Below are 25,252 nucleotides of genomic sequence, written 5' to 3'. Positions count from 1 at the left end.
CAGAATTTCCTTATAGTGGCCAGGTTGTTCTGATGCTCGATATCTTTTAGACGTTGACCAATTAGACTGTTTGCTTTAGTGGGGCCCATAGTGAGTAGGTGTTGTGGGGATAGGACACAAGAGTGAAGTTCTTGATAGACAGTTTTAAGCCAGGCACTTTTATGGGAGTCTTGAAGTACTAGGGATAGTAAACTGGGGGGATTTGAGTTTAGGCGGAGCCAGAAGTTAAGAGTTATTTGTCAAGTCTGTACTTCTACTGAAGGGAGACTTGCCTCCAGTCTCAATGATGCGTTTGGGACATCATGCTACGGAGGAACAGGACAAGACGAAGGGTTTTAGCATCGAACGTAGCAATGCAGAAAGCTGCCTTGTAGAATCAGACCTTTGGGTCTACCTGGCTCAATATTGACCGGCAGCCGCTCTCCAGGGTTTCAGGTAGGGATCCTTCCCCCCCAGGGAGGTTGCAAAGGTTGCAGCTGAGTCCTTTGGGCATGCAAAGGAAATGCTCCCTCACTGCACTATGGGCCTTGGCCCTAAAATGAAAGCAAGACCCTAGTCCTCATGGATTTGAGTAAAGGGCTGATTTAAGTTGCCTTGCAGGATGAATCCGCTTGCTGGACAAATTCAGAGGCTGTTAAATATAAATGAAGGATCGACTTCAAGTCAATGTCTTGTTGTTGTTGTTTTAGTGTTTATAATACTAACTTGTAAGATATGGATTTGTTTTTTGTGGTTTTTTGTTGTTGTTGCTTTCTTTAGTTTTCGAATGTTGATTTTTGTGTGTTGTGTATTGTTATTTTTTGAGATCTTTCATGTTGCTGTTGTTGTGTGGAAAATACTAATAAAATTTATTTTAAAAATATATATATAAATGAAGGATCAACACAGGAATGTTTCATTGGAATTACCTGGATGAATTAAGGAATGCAGTACAATGCGAGATCATCATTCCCCGAACTTCAGAGCATGGGAAGTCAACCAAAGATTTATAACTTGGCATAAAATTTGGACTGTTTGATTGCATTATAATTTGGAATGTTTTCAAAGTGGCGTTTATTGGATGGTTAAAATGGAAAACTTAATAAATATTATTCTAAAAATAAAAAGGATTTAAGTTGCCTTGCACTGTGTGATATCCTTGGTCAGTATTGTCCACACAGACTGGCAGCAGCTGTCCAGGGTTTCGGGCAGGGGACATTCCCAGCCCGACCTGGAGATGCTTTCTTTTTTCTTTTTCCTTCCTCCTCCTGTAGTGAGGCTGCATTTTAATATTTTAATATTTCGATATTTTAATTGTTGTATTTTAATCTTGTTTTTAAGTTGTATTCATTCAACTTGTTTTTATTATTGCTTGTTAGCTGCCCTGAGCCCGGCCTTGGCTGGGGAGGGCATGGTATAAATAAAAAATATTATTATTATTATTGGGGATCGAACTGGAAACCTCCTGCATGTAAGGCAGATGAGCTACAGCCTCCCCACCCCACCCCCAATGTCTTCTACTCACTTCAGGAGGCCCAGGATGAAAGCGTGGAAGCGCTGCTGGTTGCTGCGAAGGGGAGCCAAGCGCGATACCCGCCAGTACAAGGCGTTCAGCGACCGAGCGTGGGGGCCTGGGCGAGAAGCACACGGAGAAACACCAGCAGATGCCTTCACTTAGTGCCACATCCCAGCTCCCCGCCCCTGCCCCAAAAGACCCACAGGAATGAATGAGCAAGTCACGACTGCCCCAAATACGAGAGTTCACAAAATCCTTATGGACCAGGAGTGCACCTAGCCAGAAAGAGGCTGCCTCAATCTCCCATTTCTATTATTCCGCTGGTTCTCGAAGACACAGCCTGTGTAGATAAGCGCACGCACCCACCCACCGATCTCCTGACACGAACCTCCTGCTTTCACTGTTTTAATTGCAGGGCGCTTTGTTATACTTATTTAAAAGCATTTCTCCGCCGCTTGACGTCTCGGAAAACATCTGAGCGGTGTGCAGCTTGAAACAAACACACGGCACAGCGTGGAAACAAGAATGCCACCCGAAAAAAACAGGGAAGCAGCTGTATACAAACACATAAAAATAAATGAATAAGGAAATAAAACATAAATTTCAGAAGATTCGAATGTGTACGAAGAGTAAGCTTTATGGTTCTTAAGGCTGCTTAGGTGGGGTGGTTGAACTTCAGCGTGCAACATCACTTTTCATCCCGTCTCCTGGGCAGAAGAACCTATTCATTCATACATTCATTCCTTAAAATTCTTATAACACATTCATTCATTCATTCATTTCTATGCTGCTTTTCACTCCCACGAGTCACAAACCGGATCACAAACAAGATATAACAAAAGCATAATAGAACATCACAATTACAACATAAATCATCTAGAACAATTAAGGAATCATCTGTAAAACGATAGCTCAGTTGGTTAGAGCATTGGTAAGCAAACTAAGGCCCGGGGGCCAGATCCGGCCCAATCGCCTTCTAAATCCGGCCTGCAGACGGTCCGGGAATCAGTGTGTTTTTACATGAGTAGAATGTGTGCTTTTATTTAAAATGCATCTCTGGGTTATTTGTGGGGCATAGGAATTCGTTCTTTTTTTTTCTTTCCCCAAAATATAGTCCGGCCCCCCACAAGGTCTGAGGGATAGTGAACCGGCCCCCTGCTGAAAAAGTTTGTTGACCCCTGGGTTTGTTGACCCCTCTCTGCCATGGGAGCATATTCACCCAGTGCTTTTCAAGCTGCACTGGCTCCCGGTGGAGTACAGGGTCAGATTTAAGGTGCTGCTTTTGACCTTTAAAGCCCTTCACGGCCTGGGACCCTCGTACCTACGGGACCGCCTCTCCTGGTATGCCCCACAGAGAGCCTCAAGGTCCATAAATAACAACACCCTAGTGGTCCTGGGCCCTAAGGAAGTTAGATTGGCTTCGACCAGAGCCAGGGCCTTTTCAACTCTGGCCCCGGCCTGGTGGAACGCTCTGTCTCATGAGACCAGGACCCTGCAGGACCTGATTTCTTTCCGCAGGGCCTGTAAGACAGAGTTGTTCCGCCTGGCCTTTGGCTTGGAATCAGTTTGATTCCCTCCCTCCCTCTCTCTCTCTCTTTTTTTTTTTTTCTTTTCCTTCTCCTCCTGCGATGAGGCTACATTTTAATATTTTAATGTTCCATTATTTTAATGTTGTATTTTATTTTTGTTTTTAAGTTTGTAATTCATTCATCTTGTTTTTATTATTGTTTGTAGGCCGCTCTGAGCCCAGCCTTGGCTGGGGAGGGCGGGGTATAAATAAAAAATTATTATTATTATTATTATTATTATTATTATTATTATTATTATTATTAGAGTGTGGTGCTGATAATGGCAAGGTTGCAGGTTCAATCCCCATAAGGGGCAGCTGCATATTCCTGCATTGCAGGGAGTTGGACTAGATGATCCTCAGGGTCCCTTCCACCTCTACGATTCTACATATCAGCAATAAAACAACCACCTTCTATAAATCGCTAAATGAAAGAACTGAAAAGATAAGCTAAACGGCACAAGCACAGCAAAAGGTTCACAAAGCACTACTATAGCTCTCTCAATCTACAAAACAATATTAGCAACGTTAGAGAACGAACAACCAACCAATTATGCAAAATAAGCAGATTTATCCTACCGGCTTTAACCAGGAAGCTCTGCAAAATGTGGCCTTTTGGGGTGCAGAATCAAGATTTTTAAAAAGGAAAACTACCACCAAACAAACCCACCTCCTGCCTATCTGACGCCTCCTTCCTACCTGGCTTGGCTGAGGCTTCCACAACGCTCCACGGGGAACTCGGTCTCTGGCCCGTGATGACATCTTTCTGAAAGGGTTTCAGGCCGTCGCCCACCAGGGCTCGCAGGGCAGGGCACAGAGTGGTCAGCACCACGTAGCCAATGTCTGGGCTGAGGCGGCTGTCTCCCAGCTGGGTCTGCGCAGGAGGGAAAAGGCTGGGTGTCAGCTGCTGGCAGGCTGGGGAGGGAAAACAACCAACGCTGCCCCCCTCCCCTTGCAAATTGGTAATTAGCACTTTCTAATTAGCCTCCCTGCACCCACCCGACCCTCGTAAGTGCAGAGGGCTGCTCTTTTTGCAGCTCCTTGCCAGGAAGCCATTCATACGCCCCCCCAAACACCCACTTTTTATCTCTATCTTTTAAAAAATATATTTTTATTAGTTTTTTAACATACCATTCCCAACAATCATTTAACATATTTTCTTATACAGTGGTGCCCCGCAAGACGAACGCCTCGCAAGACAGAAAACCCGCTAGACGAAAGGGTTTTCCGTTTTGGAGGCGCTTTGCAAAACGAATTTCCCTATGGGCTTGCTTCGCAAGACGAAAATGTCTTGCGAGTTCCTGCGGGGTTTTTTCCCTTTCCCCCCCCTTTTCCTAAGCCCTAAGCCGCTTAACAGCTGATCGCTAAAAGCCGCTAAACCGCTAATAGCACTAATCCGCTAAGCTGTCAATGGGCTTGCTTCGCAAGACAAAAAAACCGCTATGCGAAGAGAATCGCGGAACGGATTCTTTTCGTCTTGCGAGGCACCACTGTACAATATTTTGCACTTCCATCGGCCACATCTGAAGATTTTTCAATCTTTATCACTTTGTCTACATTTCTTAATTTCTCTGTTACTTTTACCTAATAACTCTCTTCATAGTCTTCGTTGCAATATTTCGCACAGCCCTCCTTGCAAATCTTCTTGCAGTCCTACTAGCGTAATCTGTTTATTACAATTGCTTTTCAAATTGTTCAGATATTTACTCCAGGCCTCTAAGATTCTCTGGTCCTGCAGGTTTCGGATCCTTCCTGTCACCTAATCTAATTCTGCATAGTCCAACACACTTTTGTATCTCTATGTCAGTGTGGCAAAGTGGTGAGAGCGCCAGGGACCAGGAGAATCCAGGTGTCATGGACTGGTTGGGGCGCAGAGGAATGATGGGAAGAACCAGCTGGGGATCCCCCAGGGGAAGAAGGCTCAGAGCCTGGGGAGTGGTGGTGGGACAACGATGAGTGGTCAGAAGGAGAACAGGAGGTGTTGGAAACTGAAGACAACAGGGCTTAGTGAGCGGGGAGAGTCTGTGGCAGAAAGAAGCCCAGAATCAGAGGCAGAAGCTGAAGAAGGGGTGGAAGGAGACCAAGGAGCAGAGAGGATCTGGCTGGCGAAGAGTCACAGGTGTCTTTCCCTCCTGCTGCGATAAGCTCCCCTCCACCCCCACCCCCGGTCTCCCAAAACTAGGCAAGACACCAGGAAGAGGCGCAAGGAGAAATTAGCATCATGCAGGTACAGCCTCAGATTGCTTGGGGGAAACCCTGGAGAGGAGGGGACTTAGGCAGCAGCAGGAAGACAAGCATCTTTAGTCTCTGCAACTGCTTCATGGGGGCAAGGCCTGCTGGAGATGTTGCTGTCCACATTAGGCCTGACACCCCTATGTATATTGTGTTTTTGCTAATACACATTTAACTCCAACTGCTCAGTGTGATTTACTGCTGGCTCGCTCCTGACACGGGGGTTTAAATCCCCACTCTGCTGCCAGCTCACCTTGGGGCAGTCGCTGCCTCTTAGCCTACCTCACAGGGATGTTGTGGGGGTGAATTGAAGGGGGGGGGAAGAACCACTATGCCACTTTGAACTCCTTGGAGGAAAGGGTGGGGTAATAAATGCAGAGTGTGTCTCTCTTCCCCCGCAGAATCTGAACCTGCAACCAGCTGCAAGGGTAGTGGCAGAGGAGCAAGAGCCCTATCTATGCTGCCTTTAGCTTATTGGAGGAAAGGGGGGGATATAAAATTAGTGGAAGCTGGTTTGTTAGGGCAAATGGGGCAGCGGCCGACCAACGCTCGGTCTGCGTTCAGCCAGCCCCCACCTTCCTGCCCTCTTTTCTTACAGCCAGTCCAAGGGGTCACCCCTGCTCTCAGCTTCCTCCTCTTCAGTCTCAGTGTTGCCCTTACAGAAATCAGCTGGGGGGGGGGGAGAGAAAGATGGGGAAAACCAACAAGGATGGGGACTGCACATTGGCTCTGATGCCTCCTGGGCTCCCTGCCTTCTGCCCCACCACCCACAATGGGGCACCAGCTGCCGGCTGCATAAAATGTAACGTCAAAACAAACCTTCTGAACGAGGTTCCGGGCTGTGCTGAAATGGGCGACAATCTTGTCCACAGAGGCACTGACTGCCACGAGCAAAGCTGGGGGAAAGCCGAGAGAAGAGAGAGGATTACCGGGGTGGGGGGCATTGTTTGCTTGCGCTTCGGGGGCTGCCATCCAGAAGTTTTGATTTTGTTTTGAATTGATTTTAGAATGAATTGGTTTTAGAATGCATGTCAATTAATGGATTGTGATTTTATGTAAACTGTGTTACTTTTATTGTTGTTAGCTGCTCTGAGCCCGGCTTCGGCTGGGGAGGGCGGGATATAAATAAAATTTTATTATTGTTGTTATTATTATTATTAAGTCCTTTCTGGTTATGATTTGGGCTTATGATGGTATTGGGGCAGTGAAGCGATCACGCTGCTTGGACCTGCAAACAATATCAGGGCAGACTGCCCACTTCTTTTCCAATTACAGTGGTACCTTGGTTTTTGAACGTCTCCGTTGACGAACATTTCGGTTTTTGAACGCCGTAAACCCTGAAGAAAATGCTTCTGTTTTCAAACACGATGGCCAATTATCGCCCAGTCTCAAACCTCCCATTCTTGGGCAAGGTGATTGAGCGAGTGGTTGCTGAACAACTCCAGGCACGCCTGGAAGAAGCGGACCATTTGGATCCCTTCCAGTCGGGATTCAGGCCTCATCATGGGACTGAAACTGCCTTGGTCGCACTGGTTGATGATCTCCGGCGGGCTAGGGACAAAGGTGAGAGCTGTTTCCTAGTTCTGCTGGATCTCTCAGCGGCGTTTGATACCATCGACCATGACATCCTTCTGGACCGTCTTGAGGGGCTGGGAGCTGGGGGCACTGTCATACAGTGGTTCCGCTCCTTCCTCCTGGGCCGTGTTCAGAAAGTGGTGGTGGGGGATGAGTGTTCAGACCCCTGGCCGCTCACTTGTGGGGTGCCTCAGGGTTCTGTCCTCTCCCCCATGCTTTTCAACATCTACATGCAGCCGCTGGGAGCGATCATCAGGAGGTTTGGGCTGGGTGTTCATCAGTATGCAGATGATACCCAGCTCTACCTCTCTTTTAAATCAGATCCAGTGAAGGCGGTAAAGGTCCTGTGTGAGTGTCTGGAGGCGGTTGGAGGATGGATGGTGGCTAACAGATTGAGGTTGAATCCTGACAAGACAGAAGTACTGTTTTTGGGGGACAGGAGGCGGGCAGGTGTGGAGGATTCCCTGGTCCTGAATGGGGTAACTGTGCCCCTGAAGGACCAGGTGCGCAGCCTGGGAGTCATTTTGGACTCACAGCTGTCCATGGAGGCACAGGTCAAATCTGTATCCAGGGCAGCTGTTTACCAGCTCCATCTGGTACGTAGGCTGAGACCCTATCTGCCTGCGGACTGTCTCGCCAGAGTGGTACATGCTCTGGTTATCTCCCGCTTGGACTACTGCAATGCGCTCTACGTGGGGCTACCTTTGAAGGTGACCCAGAAACTACAACTAATACAGAATGCGGCAGCTAGACTGGTGACTGGGAGCGGCCGCCGAGACCATATAACACCGGTCTTGAAAGACCTACATTGGCTCCCAGTACGTTTCCGAGCACAATTCAAAGTGTTGGTGCTGACCTTTAAAGCCCTAAATGGCCTCGGTCCAGTATATCTGAAGGAGCGTCTCCTCCCCCATCGTTCTGCCCGGACACTGAGGTCCAGCTCCGAGGGCCTTCTGGCGGTTCCCTCACTGCGAGAGGCCAAGTTGCAGGGAACCAGGCAGAGGGCCTTCTCGGTGGTGGCGCCCGCCCTGTGGAATGCCCTCCCATCGGATGTCAAGGCGATGGACAACTACCTGACATTCAGAAGACATCTGAAGGCAGCCCTGTTCAGGGAAGTTTTTAATATGTGACATTTTAGTGTATTTTTTATCTCTGTTGGAAGCCGCCCAGAGTGGCTGGGGAAACCCAGCCAGATGGGCGGGGTACAAATAATAAATTATTATTATTATTATTATTATAACACACCTCAGAAGTCGAACCGAAAACACAGCTTCTGTGCTGAGCTTTCCGTACTGAAGCTTCCGTACTGAGTTTCCAGTTTTCGAACCTTTCGGAACCTGAACAGTCTTCCGGAACGGATTACGTTCAAAAACCAAGGTACCACCACAGTATACAGTACACATGTCATAGCTTCCTGCTGAAATACTAGCACCATCCGGGAGGCTTGCCTGACGCCATCATTATATATCTTTAGATGCCAGGAAAAATGTTCCTCTATAGCCAAACCTTTGGCTGATAAAATGGTCAGTTTGCTTTTATTATGTATTTTGTGTTCTCGTTTTGTATTTTTATGTTGTGAACTGCCCTGTGGTCTTTGGATAAAGGCTGATATACACATTTAATCAGTGCTTTTTTCTATATAAAAATAAAATGTTTACGTGTACTCTCATTTTCCTACTCATATTGAAATACTGGCCCTTAATGAGGCCAAACCTAGATTCACAAAATGTTTAGGGGTATGCGTACCACTGCGTACACCCAGAAAAAAGCACTGCATTTAATTAATCATCATCATCATCATCTGAGCTATACATTCAAGGTAAAGGGAGCCCTGACCATTAGGTCCAGTCATGGCTGACTCTGGGGTTGCGGCGCTCATCTCGCTTTACTGGCCGAGCGAGCCGGCGTACAGCTTCCAGGTCATGTGGCCAGCATGACTAAGCCGCTTCTGGAGAACCAGAGCAGCGCATGGAAACACTGTTTACCTTCCAGCTGGAGCGGTACCTATTTATCTACTTGCACATAGATGTGCTTTCGAACTGCTAGGTTGGCAGGAGCAGGGACTGAGCAATGGGAGCTCACCACGCTGCGGAGATTTGAACTGCTGACCTTCTGATTGGCAAGTCCTAGGCTCTGCGCTTACAAATCAGGAGTGGTAGTCCTTAAGGAGGTTGGATAGCGCCTTGTACGCCTCCAGCAACTACTGCAGCCAAGCTGGTGCCAAACGTATTGGTCTGCTTTCCTTTGGATCACATCAGTGAGGCTGAAAAGGGGCCCCAAGTCCTCCATACACACTGCACCCCAGAAAGGTCACTTTGGTGCCACTAACGGGGCAAAAACAACATGGGAGGCAGCAGTTATGATTTCCCAGACTCTGCAGCCACAGCAGGCGCTGCGATTCTCCAGCGGTTTGATGCCACCCCCAGAGGCACACTCCTTTGTCTCTCGAGACAGACAGACGCCAGCAACAAAACATGCAAAGCGCTATTATACCACTCTAAGCAGCCGCGGCTTCCCCCAAGGAATCCTGGGAACTGTAGTTTTTTATGGGTGCTGAAAGTTGTGAGGAGGCCCCCTTTCCCCCCCTAGAGCGATAATTCCCAGAGTTTCCTAGGGAAAGGAATTGGTTGTTAAACAACTTGTAGCTCTGTGAGGAGAAGGAGGGGGTCTCTTAACCCCTATCAGCGCCTTTAACAAACAGTATCTCCCAGAAATCTTTGGGGGAAGCCATGACTATTTAAAGTGGTATTGCTGTGCTTTGAATATATAGTGCGAATGGGGCCTCACTTTCTTTCTCTTTTAAGTGAAAGCTGGGGATCTGGAAATTAAATTTCATATGTTTGCCCCCCTCTCCGTTGAATGCCCATGGGGGTGCCGATGGAAAAGGAGGTGCAGACCCTCCCTGTCTCTCTTTCTTTTCAAATCTTCCTGGGGTTTCCTGCGAATACAACACGTTTCCATGGAAATCCTCATCTCTTTGGCCTCCCTTCAGGTTTTCAAGAATTAAAGGTGCCAGGAGAGACATGGGTTGCCATGGGAACGAACAAGGCCTGAATAGGAGTTGGGAAGAGTTCCCAGATATTGAAGGTGTTTGGGTGGCTCTCTCCCCTCGCCCGTGTTTCCCTCCTTCCTCTCCTAACATGTCCCCCACCCCAGCCTCTAAAGTTGAACACTTTTGTCTAATTTGTTAACACCATGAGGCTAGCACGTCGCAGGCAGTAAGCTCAGTATTGTCAACAATGAAAAATAATAATTAATAACCAATCGTGATCAACAATTATTGATGATCAATAGTGATAGATAGATAGATAGATAGATAGATAGATAGATAGATAGACAGACAGACAGAAAGATAGATGATAGAGAGATATAATGTGTTTTAAGATTGTACCTTTCTTTTGTTCTCGAAGTTGGGCACAGATTCGATCAGCATCGGCCCCCCACGGATGGCTGGTATTTGGGACCCCACCAAAGGACTGGGAATGTCTGACTGGAAGAAGACGGGACAGAAAGAAGGGAAGTCAACATATGGAGGATAAGAAGCTATCTAGCTTCTCTGTAGATGCCAGGATTTTATTTATTTATTCCAGTTATTAGCCAAGCGAAATGAAGAAAAAGAAATCTTTTTTTAAAACACACACACAGAGAGAGAGAGAGAGTATGAAGTGTTGAGCAGATTCAGGCAGTCATGGCCTGAATTAGATCACCTAAACCCTAATAATAATAATAATTATAATAATAATTTATTTGTACCCTGCCCATCTGGCAAGGTTTCCCCAGCCGTTCTGGGCGGCTCCCAATAGAATATTAAAAACATGACAAGACGTCAAACATTAAAAACTTCCCTTTGGGAAAGGGAGAAGTGCAGGCCCTGGATCTCAGCTGAGGTGAAGATCCTGTGCCCCTCCAGGTATTGCTGGGATCCAGCTCCCATCAGCCCCAGCCAGGATGGTCAGAGATGATATACACCTGGGACAGTTCAACTGGTGCAACATGAGACTCTCCATCTCAAGGACATGAGTTGAAGCCCCACGCTGGGCAAAATATTCCTGCATTGCAGAGGATGGGATTGCATATCTCTTGTGGTCCCTTCCAACTCTATAATTCTATGAATATATGGACCAAGGGAACCTTTCAGTGATGGAACAGCCTCAGAGCACTCATCGAACCCAGGTTGGTGCTTGCAGACCAGACCTGGGACTCAGATGTTGAGGAGCAAGAGGGTTGCTTCTACAGATGATTTGAACAATTGTGCTTTGGTATGACAGCAAGGAGGGATCCACCTTACTCAGGCAGATGTGTGTGTCCCTCTTGTTCCTCTTCCTTTCCAACACATCTCCCAGCTCCCAGCTCCCCCCAAAAGCAAAATACCTAGATCATTTCGCCACCAGGCCCTTGTGGAATGCCACTTAAAACCAGAGCTTAGAAAGGTTTTATGATTATTATTAAATGAACTCATTCTAGTTCAAGATGTCCACACACACACACACACACACACATGCAAAAAGGAACTACATCCCTGTTCAGGTTCATCCTTTTACAACACAAACTAGTTCAGTTCTCAGTTTGAGTCCATTCAAGTTATCCACGTCAAAAAGAGAGGGGGGAAATCAACATTCAGAATGTGGCAAGCTGCTGTGCTATGATATAGAACATACTGTAGTTTCAAAGATGAAGAAAACATCAACACACACAGCGGAATGTGAATGGTTTCATTTAGTTTCCCCAACAATTATGATGTTTCAGCTTAAAGGGCCAAAGTGTCTAAAGAGTAAATCATAATAATAATAATAATAATAATAATAATAATAATAATAATAAAAATCCACACATGGAAGGGAATGAACTTGAACTAGAAATCATTCTAAGTTGTACCCCAAATTGAACTGAATTCACTCAGCAATTGTGTTTCTTTCCTTTTTCCTTTCTCCTCCTGTGATTGAACTCCTATTCGGGGACTTCCCTGGCTTTTTTTCTGACCCGTGTAGGACCAGTCTGGATAGTTGGCCTTCGTGAAGATTTAACATTTTCATCCCCCAAAAGTTTTTGATTTGAGTTTCTACTGAAATGAGGCTGCATTTTAATGTTGTATTTTAATCAATTGTTTTTATACCTGGTGTTAGCTGCCCTGAGCCCAGTCTTGGCTGGGGAGGGCGGGTTATAAATAAAATTTATTCTTATTCTTATTAAACCGCAGTTCTGCATAATGCTTTTTAGAGAGGTGGGGGGGGGACCACTGGAGCTGAGTTTATAGAACCGAGGGGGGCGGTGGCACAAAAAAGTTTGAGAACCACTGGTCTAGAGGACCTCAAGTCCCCCGTCCAGTTGCACACCCCTGATGCCAACGGGCAGGAGTAGCCGTACCCACAAGAAGCTGATTGGACGAGGCCAGAACAGCAACTCGCACAGAGTTGCAACGGGCAGTCTCTGTCCCTGTGCGGACAGCTGCTTTGGCCTCACAGCCTTCAACCAAACCCCTCAAGGAGGCGCACAGTTTGGGGGACAAGTGACTGAGGCAGGGAAGGTGGGAAGGAGAAGGGGGGAGAATGAGGGGAGAGGCGGCTTACGTTGCTTGGGAGCTCCCGGCTCTCTGGCTTCCATACTGCCCCAGGGCACTCTCCCGAGCCCTGCTCCAGCCTGGATGTCAAGGGGGGCGCGGCGGGCTCCAAACGGCCGCTCGGGCACCTGGCGGGGTGGGAAAGCTAAGACGGGGAAGGTGCGGCTGCGGGGGAAGAGGGGTGAGAACAGCACAGCCAGGTCGGGGCTCTCCAGGAAAGGCAGGACGCTCCTGGCAGGGGGGGAGTAGGCCCCGATGGGGGAGAGGCGGATGGGGAGCAGCTCCTCGGGCGAGAGAGTGCCCAAAACCTGCCCCTGCTGCCCGGCCAGGAGGCAGACCTCCTCGCAGGACAAGGTCTTGAGTCTGGGGCAGAAGGCTGGGGCAGGAGGGACAGGGGAGCTCAGCTCCACACTCTCTAAGCCAGTGCAGAGTGAGGGGTGCAGGGGTGCCGGGCCGTCCACCACAGAGAAATGGACCAGGAGAGGTGGGTAGGGCAGATTCTGAGGCCTGGAGGAACGGGCAAGGGTTGCGTCAGCTGCAGGCCAGAGCGAGGGCAAGGGGGCCAGGAGGTCGTGGCAGCAGGACCAAGGAGCGAAGCCAGTGCAGAGCGAGGGATGGATGGATTGGGGGGGGGGGGAGCACGTGAGGTCGACAAACCAGTGAGAAATGCATGGAAGCCAGACAATGAGCCAGACCAGCGTGATTGATTGATTGATTGATTGACATGGGAAGCGGGACGGGGGTGTGGGAGGGGAAGCCAGAAAGAGGTTTTGGGTGGGGGTCAAGAGCAAGGAAGGAGAGGAAGGGGAGAGAATATGAAACAAAACAAAACAAAACAAAACAAAGTTATTTCCAGAAGTCACACAGCAGACAACGAACAGACATAATGGTCATGAGACACGCAATGCAAAATCCCGACGCAAAAAAACACCCGACCTCGTTTGGAGAAGCTGCGTGTCTTCAGCTGGGAAACGCAGGACCCTAATCCAGAGTTGGGGGACTCTGCCCCACTCACTCCATACATGAGATACCGTTTTAAGCAATCATGGCGTCCCCCCAAAGGATTCTGGGAGATAAAAGTTCATTAAGGGCGCTGGGAGTTGTCAGGAGGCCCCTGTTCCCTGCCCAGAGCTACGATTCCCAAAGCAGTTTTAACAGCCAAGCCCTTTTCATGGGGGACTCTGGGAACTGTATCTCTGGGAGGGGAACGAGGGTGTCACCCTAATAACTTTCATCACCCTTAACAAATTGACAGCTCCCAGAATTATTTGGGGGAAGCCATGGGTCTTTACAGTGCTTTAAATGCATGGTGTGAATATGGCCTGAGAAGCCTTCTGTTTGTTGCTTGACTTCCAGCTCCCATTTTCCCTGACTGACTTGGGCTGAGGAGGGTTGAGAGAACGACAATGTCTTGAGGCTCACAAGCTTGTCCTGTCTGGTGTAGGAAAAGCCCTCAGGCATCCAAAAGAGACAATCTGACCCTGCTATGTTTGGATACAATCGCACACCATTTTGAATTAAGATGGCAGAACTGAATCATTCAAAACTGCACTGATTTTAACCACAGATGTCAAAACTGTGCTGATTGTTTGTTTGTTACAATCCCTGAACGATTCCAGGTATGAGACTGCTAATGCTTTATTATCTTACCGTATTTTTTGCTCTATAAGACGCACCAGGCCACAAGACGCACCTAGTTTTTGGAGGAGGAAAACAAGAAAAAAAATATTCTGAATCTCAGAAGCCAGAACAGCAAGAGGGATCGCTGCGCAGTGAAAGCAGCAATCCCTCTTGCTGTTCTGGCTTCTGGGATAGCTGCGCAGCCTGCATTCGCTCCATAAGACGCACACACATTTCCCCTTACTTTTTAGGAGGGAAAAAGTGAGTCTTATAGAGCAAAAAATACGGTAATTTATTTAACAAAATGTATAGACTACTTGCTTGTAGAAAAGCCTCTCAGTGGTTTACGAGAAGGTCCCATGTTCTCAACTCCCAGCATCTTCAGGTAGGATTGGGAAAATACTCCCTGCCTGAAGACCTGGTGTGTGCTGCTGCCAGTCAGTGTAGACATTATTGAGGTAGCAGTGGTCTGATCTATAAGGTAGCTCTCCATGTTCTCCAGGTAGGACTGACAGTAGACACTGTCTCAAACTCTGGGGAGGGCCATAGCTCAATGGCAGAGCTTTGCAAATCGAAGGTCTCTGGCTCAATTTCCAGCATCTCAGGTAGGGTTGGAAAGCCTGAAGAGCTGCTGCTGCTGCTGCTGCCAGTCAGTGTAGACAGCACTGAGCCAGATGGACCAGTGGTCTAACTCAGCAGAAGGCAGCTTTCTATGTTCCAAAGCCCCCAATCTGGAACACAAACTTCTCCACCCTGAAAGGTAGCAAGTTTAGCTTGAAGTCTCACAAAGTAATCCACATTACAGTGGTACCTTGGGTTACATACGCTTCAGATTACATACGCTTCAGGTTACAGACTCCACTAACCCAGAATTAGTACCTCGGGTTAAGAACTTTGCTTCAGGATGAGAACAGAAATCGTGCTCCGGCGGCGCAGCGGCAGCAGGAGGCCCCATTAGCTAAAGTGGTGCTTCAGGTTAAGAACAGTTTCAGGTTAAGAACGGACCTCCGGAACGAATTAAGTACTTAACCCGAGGTACCACTGTACTATCTGAAGAGAGCACACAGACCTCACTCCACAGCAGACTCTGAAGTCCAGAGTCTAAAATTTCCTAAGTGCACCGCTGCCACGATGATGTGGGCCGTTGAAGTTACATTACCTTAAAAGCAAAAACAAATGATTCTCTCCGAACCAGGAAAAGGCAGCCGATTATAGCTCCACAGTTGCCCCCACATCTTGCCCTGTTTTAGGGGTGGGTGGAGTGGAAGGGGCAAGGATCCAGTTTGCTTCCGGGGAAAGAGAAAAAAGGAAAAGTACTGCAAAGGTTGTCAGCCCAGGAAGACAAATGCAAAGTGGTTATCTGCTTCCTGTTTCCTCCTGCTAACAGAAGTGCATGAGTGTGTGCTGTTGAGGGAGGCAGGCAGCAGGGGGCGGGAGAAGCTCCCCTAGCTCCGACTGACAACCACGTTAACCAATCAGAGCAACTCCTTTTGCTTATTTATTAATTTTAGGCCAGGTAACCAGATTCAAGGTGTGCCTTAGAGGCTGGCGAGAGTGAGAGGTGCAGGGGTGGCATTGATTTCTTCATTCTATTAAAGCAAAACAAGAAACCAACTAAAAACTCACAATAGCAGAGCAGAGATGGAAGTGGAGAGCGAGTGTCTGTCAGACGCCACTCCGAACAAAAGCACAAGATGTCCCTGGAAATGTGCTAATGTTTGTGCAAAAAAAAAAAGGACTGCATCTGCGCCGTGCAGTTTGAAGGAAACCTGGGAGCTGTCGTTTGTTAAGGGTGCTAGGAAACTGCAAGATTCTTTGGGGGCGAAGTCTTCTGCTTTAACTGTGCTTTGGGTGAATCAAATGCACACAGCCAGAGTATACACTTGTTCATTTGTATACCTCGACTACTTGAGTGCATAGGTGGCACACTCTTTTGAACGCAATAAGGGAGTGCCCCAGTCACAGACCACATTCCTCCTTTGAAACGACCTTAAACACTCCAGGAAAAATAAATAACACATTGTTATATGTTTGTGGGGTGGGGTTCAGTCTAGATCAGGGGTGTCAAACTCAAATTCATCGGGGGCCGCACCAGCAGTTTGGTCACCCTCAAAGGGCCGGTTGTATCTGTAGGAATGCATGTAAAGTGGAGGTTTCCTGTGTAGAAAGGCCGGCGCCGCTAGAGGGCAGATGTTCTCTGGCTTGTAGGCTGCCGCGCATGCGCTGAAAAGGCGGCTTTCTTGTGTCAAAAAAAAAAAAAAGTGAGAATAAAAGGTTAAGGCTGGCGGCCGGTGGCAGTTACACGGGCCACATGACAAGGTCTGGCGGGCCGGATTCAGCCCGCGGGCCTTGTGTTTGACACCCGTGGTCTAGATAATACCCGTGGGTCCGTCCTGTGAGATTATAATTTATAAGAAGACACCTGCTGATCTGGTCAGACAAGTTTCTTTGTAAGATCATTATCTTAAGAATACTTTCTAATGGCCTGTTAAGTGCTGCTGTTTACATGTCCAAAGAGGTTGCCCTGTTGCCATGGAGACAAATGGATGGCCTTTTCCCCAATTCCCCAGATGGGGAACAATAGGCCAAAGTAGGCTGGGAGTGGGGTTGGCTGATACTGGAAGCTGCTTATCTTGCTCTGTGTTGGGACCATAGTTGTGGCTTGGAGATCTCCCTGGGAATTTAATGGAGTGGGAAGATCTAATGGAGTGTTCATGCTGTGAGAACTGTGTTTTGATGGAGACTCCACACACTGCTTCCATTCTTAATCCTAGCTTTCCATTTAGGGGAATATACATAGTGGTTGTGGGGAAACACACCATTTTACCCTCACAACAATCCTGTGCGGTAATTTAGGCAGAGAGAGAGTGAGAGACACACACACACACAGAGAAAAAGTGATTGGCCCAAGGTCACCCGCTGCGTCTCACAGGAAGAGTGGAGGACTTGAACCCACACCATACATTTAAAGTACTACTATACCACTTTAACAGTCATGGCTTCCCCCAAAGAATCCTGGGAATTGTAGTCTGTTAAGCGTGTTGAGAGTTGTTAGGAGACCACAAGTCCCCTGCCAGAGCTACAATTCCCAAAGTGAAACACATGCAGATATGAAGTTTGAGGAGAACAATCACCCCCACCCCACCCCGAAGATATATCCCCCCTCTTAGTCAACCACATATTTTACAATCCCCATATCACACAGGGAGTCATAGGGTTATATGGTATTTGGTAGGCTAAGGCTTGTTGGTTGGTGTTTTGGGGAGGGAAGCGGTTAAAAGGCACGTCAACTTCCATCCAACTTTCAAACTTTTGTGGAACCACTAATGTGCTTTAACCAGTGCCGTCCTGCCCCCATTAGCTGCCTCCCTGGGCCGCATCTACACAATACTTGCAATAACCGCTGTGTGAACAGCCCTGAAAGCTAAGGGTATAGGGTGGTATACAAATTTAATAAGTAAAATAATAATAAAACTGCTAGGATATTTCCAAAGCAAAGCAGGGTCTGGTGTGATTTCAAACTAGATGCGGGGCTGCATGTTGAGATTCCTGCATTGCAGGGCGTTGGACTATACAATCCTCAGGGTCCTTTACAACTCTGCAGTCCTAAGATTCACTTTAAACAGTCATGGCTTCCCACAAAGAATACCCTGGGATCTGTAGTTTGTCTGAGGTGCTGAGAGTCTTTCGGAGGCCCTAGTTCCACTCACAGAGCTACAGTTCCCAGGGTGATTTATCAAGTGGGGAATTCTGAGAAAAGCAGCTCTGGGAGGAAAATGGTGTTGGGGGGGGGCTACAAACCACTCTCAGCACCCCTAACAAGCTACATTCTCCAATATTGCTTTGGGGGACGCAGTGATTGTGTAAAGCGGTGCAAAAGTGCTTTAAATGTAAGGTACAGATGTGGCTCTGTTTTCAGGCACCAGGTCCACCCGCTCTCCAAAATCTGAGCCTCCACATCTGGGGAGATCATCCAAGCCTTACCCTCCACAAAACTCCTCTCTCCTCTTTCCTCCTTCCCCGGCATCCAGGGGTCCCTCCTCCCATTGGATGGGCCCTCGGAGCTTCGATCAGACGCCTTCACCTCCATCCTTCCGTCTTCTCCTTCTTCAAAGCCTCCCTCCACAATGGGCTGCAGCCCGGGGCGGGATTTCCTCCTCCGGGGCGGGATTTCCTTCGGGGGCCTGAAGGGCCCGCTTGGTGGTGGCTCCACAACAACCTCTGGTGGGGCGCTCCCGTCGGGGACCCCCTTCCCGGGATCCACTTGCCATGGGGTTTGGGTGCCCATCTTCACGGGCGCCTGGGCCTTCTGCTTCCGGCAGCGCAATTCCTTGAACGTGGTCACCCCTCTTTGGCCGGCGGGGTTGGCTGGCGGCTCTGAGGGTGGAGTCGGGGGCCCGGGCATCTCCCGGCAAGGGGCCACGCCACACGTCAGCTCATTCGATGGTGGCAGCTCGGTGTCAGGGGAGAAGACAATCAGCCAGTCGCTCTGGTCCCTTTTCGTCTGAGGTGGGGGCCCCACCAACGCTGCGGCCTTCTTCCTTTTCTGCGCCAACTCGTGGAAGGAAGTGATGTTCTTCCGGCTGCCCGCGGCCTGCGGGTCGCCGTGGCAGGGCGGCAGGTCTGCCGGGGCCACTGCAGGCTTCCCTGCTTCGCCTCGCCTCAACCCCTGAAGCCCCCTCTTCGTTCTGGGGGGCACTGGTGGAGGGCCGCTCAAAACACGAGGCCTCGGCGGAGCAGCCTGGTTCGAGTTGACGTCCACTAAGAGCTTTCCGGGCTCTGCTTCCCGGCTCGGGAGAGCATTGCAGTTTGAATCCAGCTCCGGGTTGATTGGGGGGGCTGGCACAGCTGGGGGAGCCCTGAAGGGACGGGTCGGGGGCGGTACAGGCAAGGGAGCCCTGCAGGAATCAGCGAGGGGCGACTTAACCGGGCTTTCCGCACACGGAGAAGACATGTCAGGCGTGGACCCCAGCGAGCTACCGCTGCACAAGCTGTCGGGGCTGTCCCAGACACGGGACGGGCGAGGCTCGCCGATCTGGGTGTTGAGGTTCAAGCTTTCGTCTTTGCGGTTAGCCAGGGGAAGGATGCTGCGAGCATCTTCTAAGGGGACAATGTTGGGCTGGTTCTCAGGACTCCTTGGCTCCTCAGAAGGAAATTCTCTGCAGTACACAGAAACCGGGCTCTCGTCCAGGCTGATATCTGAGGAGCTGCTAACTGATGAGGAGCCCAGCTCCGACGGGGAACCTGCTTCCTCCTCCTCCTCTTCTTCCTCTTCTTCTTCATCCTCCTCTTCTTCCTCACGCTTCAGAGCCAGGCAGTTGGGCGAGAGCGGTTGACCCTGAAGACCTTGCTTGAGATCTGAATGCAGCGTGTGACCGTCGCAGCAGCGGCAGGGTAGGGATGGGTTATTGGAGTTGGCGTCTACCAGCTCGCGGGTGTTGCCGCCGTGACCGCGGCAATCCTGGCAACCCACCCGGTCTCTCGGGGGCGCCAGCGTGTTGGCATCCTCCTGGAGCTCCAGATGGCGCGACAGGTGGAGACCCAAGGAGACATGCTGCAGGTGGACGTGGTTCAGGTTACAGATCAGGCCCTTTTTCGGAGACTGCATGGTCCCGGAACGCGAGAGGGGGAAACGGGTGGCGCTCAAGTCCGTCGGCTCTGCCTGGATGTCACCCGCCAGGGTGCCGTGGGAAGTTCCCTGTGAAAGGCAAAGCCAGCTTCTGAGTGGAGGCAAAATTCAGGAAACAGGAAAATAAGGAGAGCACATAATCATAACAGGGTTTAGGTTTATCTTAGGCCACACCTGCATGGTGCATTTGAAAGTAGTATTATACTACAGCGGTCCCTTGGTTTAAGAACAGCTTAGTTTATGAACAACTTGGATTAAGAACGCTGCAAACCCGGAAGTAGGTGTTTTGGTTTGTGAACTTTGCCTTGGAAAAAGAACGTTTCGCTTCCTGTTGAGTGTGTTCCATTTGTAAATTGAACCCCCCACTGCGATGGGAAACCACTCCCTTGGTTTCAGAATGCTTTGGTTTAAGAACAGACTTCCGGAATGGATTAAGTTCGTAAACCAAGGTACCACTGTACTTTAAGCAGTCATGGCTTCTCCCAGGGGATCCTGGGGACTGTAGTTTGTTAAGGGTGCAGAGCAATGTTGGAAGACCCTTATTCCCTTCACAGAGCTATAATTCCAAGTCCCCTGGGAAGAAAAGTTGACCGCTGAACTACTCTGTAAGTTGTAGCTCTGTGAGGGGAACGGGGGGTGGGTGGGTGGAGAGTCTCCTAACAACTCTCTGCGCCCTTAACAAACTACACTTCCCAGAATTCTTTGAGGGAAGCCATGATTGTTTAAAGTGGTACTATACTGTTTTAAATGTACAGTGCAGATGGGGCCATATAGAATTGTCTATCTAATTATTGTTATTGTTATTATTTCAATTTCTTGCTTACCCTTCACCATAAGGCTCCAGGGCAAGTTAAAGGTAAAGGTAAAGGGGCCCCTGACCATTAGGTCCAGTCATGGCAGACTCTGGGGTTGCGCGCTCATCTCGTTTTATTGGCCGAGGGAGCCGGCGTACAGCTTCTGGGTCATGTGGCCAGCATGACTAAGCCGCTTCTGGCGAACCAGAGCAGCGCACAGAAACGCCGTTTACCTTCCCGCCAGAGTTATCCACTTGCACTTAGACGTGCTTTTGAACTGCTAGGTTGGCAGGAGCAGGGACCGAGCAACGGGAGCTCACCCCGTCACGGGTTTAACCCACAGTGCCACCCACGTTCCTTGGCAGGGCAAGTTAGGTGGGTTCTAATATGTATATCTCTCACCTGTCAAGGGTACTGGTTTCTCACCTGCATCTGGCTGACCACTGTTGAGAACAATGTGACCGACTAGATGGGCCTTTGGCCTGTTCTAGCAGGCTATTATGATGCGTTTATTGAAGGGTAATGAGGTGGATCTTCAGCATACAAAGGAAGCTACAACATGAAGATGGCTGGTGGGGAGGAAATTCCATGGCTGGTTGGGGGGAGCCATGGCTGTTTAAAGTGGTATGGTGCAGGTTTAAATGTGTAGTGCAGATGGTGCCAAACTCATACAGGGCTGAAGAGACCGTTGGGACACATGCTACAGTGAGCTTATGGAACCCTCTGCCACAAGATGTGATGGCGCTAAAAGGTTTTTTTTTATAAGGTTTTAAAATAAATAGGGTTTTAAAAATAAGCTAAGGTGACAGAACAGACACTAACGTGATACGCCTTTACATTTCATAGAATTGGAAGGGACTCTGAGGATCAGAGGAAGTAATAGTGCCACTGTATTCTGCTCTGGTCAGACCTCACCTGGAGTACTGTGTCCAGTTCTGGGCACCACAGTTCAAGAAGGACACTGACAAAACTGGAACGTGTCCAGAGGAGGGCAACCAAAATGGTCAAAGGCCTGGAAACGATGCCTTATGAGGAACGGCTAAGGGAGCTGGGCATGTTTAGCCTGGTGAAGAGGAGGTTAAGGGGTGATATGATAGCCATGTTCAAATATATAAAAGGATGTCACATAGAGGAGGGAGAAAGGTTGTTTTCTGCTGCTCCAGAGAAGCGGACACGGAGCAATGGTTCCAAACTACAAGAAAGAAGATTCCACCTAAACATTAGGAAGAACTTCCTGACAGTAAGAGCTGTTCGACAGTGGAATTTGCTGCCAAGGAGTGTGGTGGGGTCTCCTTCTTTGGAGGTCTTTAAGCAGAGGCTTGACAACCATATGTCAGGAGTGCTCTGATGGTGTTTCCTGCTTGGCAGGGGGTTGGACTCGATGGCCCTTGTGGTCTCTTCCAACTCTATGATTCTATGATCATCTAAGTCCAACTGCCTGCAATGCAGGAATAAAAAGCTGTCCCATACGGGGATCAAACCTACAACCTTGGAATTATCAGCAGCACACTCTTAACCAACTGAGCTATCTAGGCTGTGTGAGAAGATGGGTCTATCAATGGGTATTAGGCATGGCAGATAAATGGAACGTCCAGATGATAAGGAAATCAAGGGCAGGGTTTGTGTGCTTCCTGCAGGCATGTGGTTGCCCACGGTGAGATCAGGATACTGAACTGGATGAGCATGTGGCCTGATCCAGAAGAGCTCTTCTTGTATCATTTTGTTGCAGAGATGGGGAACCTGTGGCCCTCCAGATGTTGTGGTAGTCACAGCTCCCATCATTCCTGAGGTTTGAGTCCAACAACAACATCTGGACGGCCTCAGCTTCCCCATTTCTGTTTTGTTGTAATGAAACAGAGATGGATCTGTTAGAATATAAATGCACAGGAACCAGAACAGCGTCTCCCTGTAGAGCACAAATGGTTTTCAAGAGCTCCTCCCTTTCACCCCGAGAATTCTGGGAAATGTAGTTTTTCGAGAGGCAAATATCTTAACAGAGCATTCTCAGTGCTTCCTTGGGACTGAGGATGAGCACTTACACACAATTGCCCAGACATGGGGGGAAACCCACCTCACTTCCCCACAGAAAGGGACTGAAAGAGGAAACCGCATGCGCATAAAATGTGCATGTGCTGTTCTATGTGTGTAGATGCAGTTCAAATTTCAAAACAAAAATTCAGCCTGGATAGCTCAGTTGGTTAGAGCGCGGTGCTGATAACGCCAAGGTTGCAGGTTCGATCCCTGTATGGGGCAGCTGCATATTCCCGCATTGCAGGGGGTTGGACTAGATGACCCTTGGGGTGCCTTAAAGGTAAAGGTAAAGGGACCCCTGACCATTAGGTCCAGTCATGACCGACTCTGGGGTTGCGGCACTCATCTCGCTTTATTGGCCAGCATGACTAAGCCGCCTCTGGCAAACCAGCGCAGCGCACGGAAACGCCATTTACCTTCCCGCCAGAGCGATACCTATTTATCTACTTGCACTTTGACGTGCTTTCGAACTGCTAGGTTGGCAGGAGCAGGGACCGAGCAACGGGAGCTCACCCCGTTGTGGGGATTCGAACCACTGACCTTCTGATCGGCAAGTCCTAGGCTCTGTGGTTTAACCCACAGTGCCACCTGCGTTGGGGTCCCTTACAACTCTACAATTCAGTGATTTTTGGTCCACAAGGATTAAAACTTTATCCCAACTTCCAAATTTCTGGCCAATGAGCATGAAGGCACTGGGATGAAGCCGGACTGCTCTCCTGGATCTGATCAAGGCTATCTTTCAGTTTCCAAAGACTGCCCCGGAGAAGCCCACAAACTGAAGACAACAGCCTTCCCTTGCAACTGGTATTCAGAGCGAAGCGTAGGAAGCGGCCTCATTATGCTCAATACTGTCTACACTGACTGGCAGCAGCTCTCGAGGGGTCTCTCTCCCAGCAGCCCTACCTGGGGACTGAGCCTGAGACTTTATGCATGCAAAGGAGAGCTATGTCCTTTTCCCCCTGGGAGACCTGACTGACACTTAACAATGCTTGATAGACCAAGCCCTGTTAATGCTCTGTGGGGCTGGACCAATGGGCTGTCTGCCCCAGAACCGTGTCTCCAATCGTGGCCAATCAGATGCCTCTAAAAGGCTCCCTGACAGAGCGTGATGGAAACAGCCCACTCTGCTCTCTAAATATGAATATTCTGTTCCCCTGTTGTGGCTAAGAGATGTCAATATGATTTTTTAAAAATAGGAAATAAAGTCCATGTGCTTTCAAAGCCAGTACTCCAGGAAACTGCATTGGGATGGGGGGCAAACGACCACAGACTGAGTCCAGGTCCCTTGCTGCAAGGCAGACGGTAGAAAGGATGGAGGATTTGCATCCATCCTCTCCTTCTCATCGTACGTTAACCATCAATAATTCAGAAAGAGGAATTAAGTTCTCATGACAACGGGGGCTGTCACATGGCGGGGCCTGCCCCCTCCTCTCTATTCCCCTTCTCCACCTGCCACCATCCGTGCCTTTTATATCATAATACCCTCCTGAAGAAAGGAAAAGGGAGAATATTTTTTCAAAAACAAAACACCAGACGCTCAAGGACAGTGCAGCACTGTCTCTGCAGAAGCGGTAAGAAGAAGAGCAAAACATGTATACAGTAGTTTCACATCCAAACTGGATGCAGTCCTGGAGAGGTTTGGCTGGCCAACGGCATCAGTTCTCTTGCTCAAGAGGCGCAGGGACAAAGAAGGAAGATAGAAGGTTGGCGCAGGGAGATTTCTCACCTCCGAGTCATTGCCAGTTCCAAAAAGAGAGATGTAATTGTTTCTGCTTGTCCAAAGGCACTGAAGGCACTCTGTGTAAGTTCAGAGGCACTCTTTACTAAGGAGGTTTAAAACAAAAACAGATGCTGGGGTCAAATGCCAGTCAATTCTGGATCTGACCTATTTCTGGAAATGGGGGAGACAGCAGTCGGTTCCCCAATTTTAGGAAAATATTGGCACTCAGCCAAGGGTGGGGTGTTAGGTGAGACTAGAGCATCGGTAGGCAAACTAAGGCCTGGGGGCCGGATCCGGCCCAATCGCCTTCTCAATCTGGCCCGTAGACAGTCCAGGAATCAGCGTGTTTTTACATGAGTAGAATGTGTGCTTTTATTTAAAATGCATCTCTGGGTTATTTGTGGGGCATAGGAATTCATTCATTCCCCCTCCCCCCTTCAAAATATAGTCCGGCCCCCCACAAGGTCTGAGGGACAGTGGACCGGCCCCCAGCTGAAAAAGTTTGCTGACCCCTGGACTACAGCACCCAACCTCGCTTAAGTCCAGCCTCACTGAGCTATGAAAGGGACATACTGAATAGAAGCCCATTTATCTTTCCCCCCTAAGTGGCTACTAACCCCTTCTTAGTGGGATATAGGAAGCTGCCTTATACTGAGGCCCCTAAGTGGCTACTAACCCCTTCTTAGTGGGATATAGGAAGCTGCCTTATACTGAGCCAGACCATTGGTCAATAGAGCTCAGCATTGTCTACTCTGATTGGTAGAGGCCCCCCAGGGTTTCAGAAGGGGGTCTTTTCAGCTACCCAGCCTGGAGCTGCTGGGGTTTGAACCCGGGGCCAAGGGAAGAGATGTACCTCCGTGACAGCATCTGCTTTACATGCAGAAGGTGCCAGGTTCAATCTTTGGCGTCTCCAGGAAGCCTGAAACCCTGGAGAACCACTGCAAATTAGTCCAGACTCAGGTCAAGGGACCAGCTGCCCCCCAAATAAGGATTTTGACTCTCTCCCCAACAAGAGGAGAGCCCTGTTGGATC

General features: G+C 49.0%; 1 protein-coding gene across 4 annotated transcripts in view; it reads right to left on the bottom strand.

The window, feature by feature from the left end:
* RUSC1 (RUN and SH3 domain containing 1) overlaps window positions 1-25,252 on the bottom strand; it is a 35,913-nt gene that overhangs the window by 6,319 nt on the left and 4,342 nt on the right. For 2 of the 4 annotated variants that reach the window (XM_081840838.1, XM_081840839.1), the window contains exons 2-7: window positions 18,031-19,744; window positions 12,437-12,961; window positions 10,261-10,359; window positions 6,114-6,190; window positions 3,762-3,936; window positions 1,505-1,610 (exon numbers count right to left, since the gene is read on the bottom strand). In XM_081840838.1, the coding sequence (XP_081696964.1) occupies window positions 1,505-1,610; window positions 3,762-3,936; window positions 6,114-6,190; window positions 10,261-10,359; window positions 12,437-12,961; window positions 18,031-19,654 (2,606 nt within the window). In that variant the 5' untranslated portion in view covers window positions 19,655-19,744. Of the gene's footprint in view, window positions 1-1,504; window positions 1,611-3,761; window positions 3,937-6,113; window positions 6,191-10,260; window positions 10,360-12,436; window positions 12,962-18,030; window positions 19,767-25,252 lie in introns of all 4 variants that reach the window. The other 2 variants (XM_081840841.1, XM_081840840.1) reach the window with 2 other exon arrangements.

Source organism: Podarcis erhardii, assembly GCF_964252035.2.
Source record: "Podarcis erhardii genome assembly, chromosome: 15".
NCBI lineage: Eukaryota > Metazoa > Chordata > Lepidosauria > Squamata > Lacertidae > Podarcis > Podarcis erhardii.
This window is presented reverse-complemented; position numbering and strand designations above follow the sequence as displayed.